We start from the raw sequence: 8,935 nt of genomic DNA, 5'->3' as shown, positions 1-8,935 counted from the left end.
AAAAGCATGTTGTACAAAACGTAATATTTTTTCTCTTCCAAATAAAGTACGAGGAAACATTAAGATTATAAATATCCAAATGGAATTTATTAACATTAAAAATTGTAAATGTTATAACAAAAATAACAGTTCTTTTCAGTACAATAACAAAATTACCTTCTTTTTTTTATTTTTATTTCAGTTCACATACATTTCTGAGTTGAGAGAAAATCCCTCTCTGAAAAAAATTCCATATCTAAAGCACTATATTGAACTAATAAAATGGTAAAAGTAGACATCAATTTTGAAATTTTTTTGTCATTCACGGTATAAACTCTACCTTACAGATTAATGCGTATATTTTATGGAAAAGGATTTTCGAATCTGTAAAGGAGGAAAAAAATAATTATTATATAAAAATTATATCATTTAATCGGTAATACAGACGACTTAAGATCTCCTTAACCATAATGAAAAGAAAATTGAGTTATTCCCATTAGTTAGATGCGAAGTAAGTCTGCTCTATCAAAAATAGAGCAGACAGCCAATAACATCATGTTCTCCACCTATTATACAAATGATTCATCTTTTTCTCAACAACATCCACCAGAGAGACTACAGCATTGCCAGTTTGTCATTTAGTTTAAGTGTGTCCAATAAGGAAGTAATTTTCATTGTCAATTTAATATATAATATAAATCCAAATTAATCTTCTAATAAGATATAACTTGATAGACTGGAAAGAAATAAAAATTTTATCCACTATAATCTAATTATTATTATAAAAATTATTTCTTATAAATTAATGTTCTGTTCTTCAAAAAATAAAGTAAGATTGATAGAAAATCTTTTACAAGTGAAAGTTTATCTGTAGTATTAGTTTATCATTTAAGGAACTTTCCAGGAGAATTTTTTGAATATTTATATTATTAATATAAATTCAAGTATATTTATATTTTAAGAATATTCATACTTCTATTTCTCTCGTGTCAATAAATATATAATATCTGCATCCTTTATCCTCTTCCGGCTATTTCATATCAGCCAAGCTTCTGTGAATAAATAATTCGACAGAAAATTAAAAATTCAAGATGCCCGGGGGTCGTGTCTGTACTTGTACAGTGGAATGATGCTACTCTATGTATATTTCAGAAAAAGATGATTAATTGCTTGGTAATATTGTTTCATGAAAAAGAAAAAAAAGAGAGGAAAGAAAAATATGGAGACAATTTTTCTTGTTAAAAATATTTAAGATGAATTTTTTTGCATTTATTTTCTTTCTATTTTTTTTTTTTCAATAAATTGTGTATTCGATTGCGCATTTCATAATAATGAAATAAGTACTTTATTTCTATTTTAGATAATAAAAGTTATTGTCATACTTTATTATTATCCAAATTACTTATACAAAGATACATTGAATGTAAATTTGATATAAATATATATATTTTTAATATTACACGAAGCATAATAAAAACAATTTTGTAATCTAAACGAAAATAAATTTACTTTATAAATTTTTATCTTTATCTTTATCATTTATATTATATTAGGTGTACAACTTTGTTTCCGCCGTTTTCCTATAGATGGCTTTAGCGGTAAGTAGTGATCGAAATAAATAGATCATAGACGTCATACAATAAACTTGGGCATCTGTCAACATAACCCCATAGAAACATTAGTCGATTTGTGTCTGCATCATAAAGTTATTCTCGATTGAAAATGTCAGTTTACGAGCCAAAGTCTCGTCATTTGCGGGAGGTTTTAATTTTTTGCTTCAATATGAAGAAATCTGCGGCTGAGGCTCATCGCTATTGCTCTCAAATACTTATGGTGAGGCCGCTATTAGTATCGTGAATGGTTTCAACGCTTCAAGAACGGTGATTTTGATATCGAAAACCGGCATAGCAATGGAAGAGAAAAGGTTTTCGAAGATGCAGAATTGGAGGCATTACTTGAACAAGACTCGTGTCAAAATCAAGAAGAATTGGCACGATCATTGGGAGTGACTCAACAAGCCATTTCAAAACGCCTCAAAGCCACGGGAATGATTCAGAAGCAAGGAAATTGGGTACCGTACGAATTGAAGCCGAGAGATGTTGAACGGCGTTTGTTTGCTTGTGAACAGCTGCTTGAAAGGCAAAGACGGAAAGGATTTCTGCATCGCATTATGACTGGGGACGAAAAATGGGTTCATTACAATAATCTCAAGCGCAGAAAATCATGGGGAGTTCCCGGCCATGCTTCCACGTCGACGGCCTAACCGAATATTCACGGCTCCAAGGTCATGCTCTGTATTTGGTGGGACCAGCTCGGCGTAATGTATTATGAACTGTTAAAACCGACTAAAACAATCACAGGCGATCGGTATCGAACGCAATTGATGCGTTTGAGCCGAGCATTGAAAGACAAACGGCCGCAATACAACGAGAGACACGATAAAGTGATTTTGCAGCATGACAATGCTCGACCCCATATTGCGAAAGTGGTCAAGACATACTTGGAAACGTTGAAATGGGAAATCCTATCCCACCCGCCGTATTCTCCAGACGTTGCTCCCTCTGATTACCACTTATTTCGATCAATGGCACACGGCCTGGCTGACCAGCACTTCCGGTCTTATGAAGAAGTAAAAAATTGGATCGATTCGTGGATAGCCTCAAAAGATGACCAGTTTTTTCGACATGGGATTCGTACACTACCCGAAAGATGGGAGAAAGTAGTAGCCAGCGATGGATAATACTTTGAATCATAAATGTATAACCAGTTTTTTATAATAAAGCCTCGAATTTCGAAAAAAAAAGGCGGAAGCAAAGTTGTACACCTAATAATATCTAAAGTAATTCAGTTAATCTGATAATTCTATTTTTGATTGACGGAAACAACTACATATGTAATTATACTAAAGTGGTAATTTGATAACTATTAACAATAAGGAGGGTCTCATATACGTCTTAGAGTATGCTACGCAGCTATCTTCAAATTGTTTCATAGATCATAGAACAACAAATGTATCCCTCCTTCGTTGTAGTTATCGCTATTACTTTTAATATGATTATATATGTTATAAGCATATTGTAAGCTGTTTTTCTCATTCAAGAATGGAATTATCAGATTAAAGAAATTACTTTAGGTAGTAACATCTCTTTATAACATGGCAAACTAATTCAGCAAGTTGCGGAATTGTCACGTTCGTATGAGCTAGTAGTAATCAAGACCGAAGGAAATACAGTAGTAGTAGTAATAGCGACAGTCTGAAACTACCAGCTACATCTCTCTTTGCGTTGCATAATTTCCCAATATGCAAGAATTCGTATTGCTATGAATATTAAACATGAATTAAATTCACGAAGTTAAATTCACCAAAGGTAAATCCATCCTATACGGACAATCGATTATTTTCGATAGATATCTCAAATTAAAAGATGGAATTAAATACTTTGAAATGTTAAAATACTAATAAATATGTTGTTAGAGAGTGATTGACAGCATCATGTTGGCCCTGCTCTCTGAAAATAATTTGTTATACCATTAAGTAGATCTTACAGGAACGATTACAATGTGCTGTGCGTAAACTCATCATATCGCCAAAATATATGTCGATCCAATTGAAACTGAGTTCTGCTGGCCGATCTGCGCTAATTAATTACTGTACTCCCAGCAAATTCATTACAACAAACACTGTTCCTAACAATGGTAGCGGCGAATGTTTAGCTACATTATCCTCGCACGGCCGGAGTTGTCGCGGCCGGTCATATTGAATCATATACGTGTAAATTTTACGTGGTCAGCATGCTATGCGTATTTCGCACTTACATATTTTCCATCGAATTTGATAATTACCGCGAACAGAGTTGACGCGCCGTGTGATGCCACAAATAATTATTATCATACACGGCGCAACGAAATGCGATTCGGCATGTTGTATATATCAAAAGTTTGCTCCTGCATGTAACTGACCGCAATTAATTTTCTCGTTGAAAAGCGAAGTTAATCGCGATTATTTACTCCAACATGATCTATATTCCAACAATATCCAACATTCAGCAGCAACAAAAATTCAAGAATAATAACATTCTATTATATATTTCTTCGCGCATTTCCTTTTAAAGATATTATTTTTAAAAAAGTCTTTGTAAAATATTATACAAATTTAGACCGATGAGAATAAGTATAATTAAATAAGAGAATTCCTATACTCGGTCAAAGCAAATCTCAGATAGTCTATAGAGTCTATAGAAAGTGGATTTTTTTAAATGTCTGCCACACTATGCTAACAAAATGACAACAGAATTAGATGTACATAATACTGTTAGACTATTAGAAAAAACATAAAAAAATCTGCAAATGTTGCAGATAATGTTGGCAGAATCTGCTCAGTTTCTGCCAACAATTTGCCTTCACATTATGTCGATAAACGATGTTAACAGAACACTAATGCGGACGCAGTTGATGCTAGATGTTATCATTTTCTGCTCGAACCTGCTGAAAGTCTGCTAAAAGATTGCAGACATTTGGCTATCTGGAATCTTATTGTTAGTATTTAAATATTTTTTTGTAAATCTATATATATATCTGAATCTGTAAACTGCACACCGAAATTTTTTTCGATCTCGAAAGGCTATTACGATAAAAATATTAATAATTAGATATTAATGAGAAATCTGCAAATAATTTTACTGCAAAAAATATTGCCTCAGCCAGGATTTAAGGGGGTCTCCTACAAAAAAGTTTTTTCTTTTTTTTTCATAAATTGATAATGCAACTCTTCAAGAATACTATATGTCCCTAAAATTTTAGAGGGAAATTCGAAGTCCTCCGGTATAAATTTAGTGCTTATACAGGTGCACAGCGCGCAGGTATAATAAGTAATTAAAAACATTTTTTATTATAATTTTAAAGTACTCTTAAGCAATTCAATTTCCATTCTAAAAATTTTTTTCTATGTCTTATAATTTCTCTCTCGGTGATATTTGCTTCGAAAGAAAAAAAACGATTTTTTTCGAGGGGGTATTTCCCTAAATCTCGAGATAAGCACAAACAAAAAAATGTGGATCTAATATTTTTTCATGCTTTACAACATATCCAAAGTTCATTAAAATCGGAGTGTTGGTTCCTTTATTAGTAGCCCGAGTAGCTCATAGAATCGTTCAAATTGCTCAAAATAAATTCCATTCCAGGAAGCTGAATGATTATTGTATGTCCTCAGAATAAGTCTCGGAACATTGTAAGTACTCAAGAACTAAATCGGAAATTTTAAATCATTTGTATGTCATTTAGGTGCTAGGTTAGATGACTGCAAAAGCAGTACGTTTGTCACTTTGTGCTGCAATTTTCTCCTCAATTTTACAATTGGTAAGGTCTTTCTAAGTAATACATATCATTATTAATCTTGGAAACACTTTCCTCTATTGTACATATACACATATAAAACTACAAACATTTCAGATAGTTGCGTGAAAAATTCTAACGTATTGATGTTACGTTAATGATAATAGTTGATGAGGCAGATATTTTTTTTAACGTGTATTTCTTATTTTTTAGATTCATTTTCATTTATCAGAATTATTTCGCGTTGGTAGCAAAAAAATTATGAAGAAAGGTGCCGTATCAAATTTATTTTGCAAATGTGATGAATCTGTAAAATTAGAAAAAAGAAAAAAATTGAAACATCAATATATTAGAATTGTTAACATCAATATATTAGAATTTTTCATGCAACTACGTAATCATTACACTCGCATTATATTAAATTTAATATGTTAATATTAATATTAAGTGAGAATTATAATATCGATGTCATTTTTGTTCATGTTTACGGGAGTTACATTATAAAACATTTGTATGCACTTCGATATTAATCTTATACAGTAAAGCTGATTTTAAAAGTTTCCAAACAGAAATTTCAGCAACATCAATTCATTTTTGTCTCAAGTTTGAATCTTGGGCAAATGTTGTTCAGCAATATCCTTCTTTATTATTTGAATTTGAATTTGTGCATCTTGGAGCATTGTATCTGGCAAGCATTTTATAATATGCACAAATCCTGTTCAGACATCTGAAATGTAAAAACTCATTGTTTTATTTCATGTACAATAGAAGAAGGTATATATATATCTCCAAGATTAATAATATATATTATTTACAAAGATCTTATCAATTGTAAAATTGAGGAGAAAATTGCAGCACAAGGTGACAAGCGTACTGCTTTTGCAATCATCTAATCTAAACGACATACCCTCACCATGGCTCTACGGAGCTTGACGACCAAGTCCAATCAGAGGAGACCGGGTCACGTAATGCAATTTGTCACTCTCTCCCTGTGAGGCTGTCTAGTAACAGAAGTCTATGATATACGCAGTCGCACGTTCGTGTCAATTTTCGTATGATAAATTCATCACGATAAAGTATCTAAGTCTAATTCTAAGAACTCGACGTTGTTTGTTCATACGAAGTATGTGTCTGTGAACCACAATTTCGTAAGTACAGATTGCAAAGTTTTTATTATGATATTGACAGTTCTAATTCCATATTGGACTAAGAAATGATAAAGAAGATCTCAATTTAAACAATTTTTTTTCGTTCTTGATATAAACTTCATCTTACATATTATTAATTATATTAATATATATGTTTAATTCTGGAAAATGATTTTCAAATTTATAAATGAGGAAAAAAATAATTATTATCGTTTAATCAATAATACAGACGACTTTAGGATCTTCTTAATGGAATAATATTAAGAATACTTTATTCTAGATTTTAGAATTTTTCATTTAACAAGAAAATATTCTTTTCTGAAGAATCAATACGATTAGCTTTATCTTGATCCATCTTATTTTATTCTAGATCGAGAAGTAATAGCATTGAATATACAAATTTTTGTGGATTTAAATTCAGAAATATTTAAACACTAAGATTCGTTTTGACTGATATAGGAATTTAGAAACATAGAAATTCTCTTATTTAATTAGCTCTTTATACTCTTAGATAGAAATCAATTTTTTAACGCAATTGTGCGCATGGCGTTAAGCGCGAAATTAATACATTTAGATTCAGTTTCACAATTTATAATTAACTCTTAACTGGCATTCAACTTATTCTTCATTTTCTTCTAATTTTTGCATAATTTTTTTAAGACTACATTAAAATATTACGCAGTTCATATACAATTTATTAATTTATTAATATATATATATATATATATATATATATATATACATATATGTATAAAATATTACATATATACATATATCAGTGACGAATTATCTATTAAAGCCCAGTTCTACATCTCACGATTGATTCTTAACTAGGGTTCAACTTATTTCTAATCTCTTTCCAATTCTCTTGACTTAAGAGTTAACTATGAATTATAGAACTGGGCCTTAAGATAATTCGTCACTAATTCATCATATTTGTATAAACTGCGTAATTAATATAGTTTAAAAATTATTTATATTAAATTATCATTATGTAATACAATTTTTTATTTAATAATAATTACATTATATTATTACGGCAATAATAATGATAATGTTGATGAATATTTTATGGTTATATTAACGAACATGATAGTTTTGTATAGAATACTAAAATAATTATTTTGGTAAAATGATATTTCGCATTGTTATACATTCAAATATTGATAAATTGAATTTCGGGAATTGTTCCCTTGTCACAGTGACGGGAAACGGAAAACATGATGCGAAGATAAATAAGAAGCCGAGGGATTTGAAGATAATGATCGTTTCTCTATAGCGAACTTACACTCTTCGTTAACTTTGAGAAAAGTGAGGTAAATTCGCAGAGGCGAAAATGTCGATAGAAATACCCCGGAGATATCGCGGTCCAACTATAGAATGGTTAATTATAACGATAATTAGCAGGCACTTTTGCGATGGTAACTCCCGGCTCTCAGGCGTCGATCCTTTACTTTGGATTGGAGATATTCCATATCTCAAGCTCGAGTTTGAAAAGTATAAATGGAAAATGATTTTGTTGTAATTAGCTATCCTCGGAATTGAGAAACTTTGTTAGTCTCCGTACAGTAACTTTGACGTGATACCATACAAAATACTTCATATTATTGAGTTATCAAAGTGACAAGAAAGCACTCTTTTTATCATAGAACGAACTTCTACGAAGAGCCGCAAAAGAATTTAGAAAAGAATTTATCATAATAGGACCTCATAAGAATTATTTCAGAAACATTGCTAAATTACATTTCCAAAATTAAGAAAACATAACAAATTTTTATTGATATTTTATGTTTCAACAAGTAATAGTAGATGTTTCTTGTAGAACTTTTTAGACTGAAAAGGTATATGTTTCTTATATGTGAACTACATTCTTTATACACTCTTGGTTTATTTTACGATGTCGATCCTGTATAAACCACCATTAATGAGTTATCTTCTTTTTATTTAAAGATCTGATTTATTCCAGCTTATTTACAGTTTACATTATTTTATTACTAGCACATAGTATTCTTAATTTTCCGAAAAAACAAAACTGAGAAAAAAAACTCAATTTTTTCCAAAATTGTTTTACCAAAACAAATTCTTTTAATAATAGATTCTTATTCGCCCATACTTTAATTTAATGATAGAATGTTGCTTTAAATTATTTTAACCCAATTTATTTTAACCCAAAACATGTTACATAAAAAAAATAGAATTATCTCCGTTTATGCCTTTATTAACATATGTATAAAATAATAAATTTATGTTACAATATTATGTATATAGTTTCTTTTTTTAATTAATGTCCTTACCAAGAAAGAAAGACAAAGAGAGAAAGAGAGAGAGAGAGAGAGAGAGAGAGAGAAGAGAGAGAGAGAGAGAGAGAGAGAGAGAGAGAAGAGAAGAAGAGAGAGAAGTAAGTAGTAATAAGTAATTAAAAATTATAATAAGATAGTAATAGTTAAGTTAACTTACTCTACGTAATTAATATATTA

At 30.4% G+C, this 8,935-nt stretch overlaps 1 protein-coding gene across 1 annotated transcript in view; it reads left to right on the top strand.

Moving 5' to 3' along the window:
* Positions 1-6,224: 6,224 nt before the first annotated feature.
* LOC105626815 (ADAMTS-like protein 3) overlaps positions 6,225-8,935 on the top strand; it is a 171,388-nt gene continuing 168,677 nt past the window's right edge. Inside the window, exon 1 of the mRNA XM_012208108.1 lies at positions 6,225-6,275. Coding sequence (XP_012063498.1) covers positions 6,225-6,275 — 51 coding nt within the window. The remainder of the gene's footprint in view (positions 6,276-8,935) is intronic.

Source organism: Atta cephalotes (genome assembly GCF_000143395.1).
Source record: "Atta cephalotes unplaced genomic scaffold scaffold00006, whole genome shotgun sequence".
Taxonomy (NCBI): Eukaryota; Metazoa; Arthropoda; class Insecta; order Hymenoptera; family Formicidae; genus Atta; species Atta cephalotes.
Note: the sequence above shows the minus strand (reverse complement) of the source record. Positions and strands in the feature narration are given on the sequence as shown.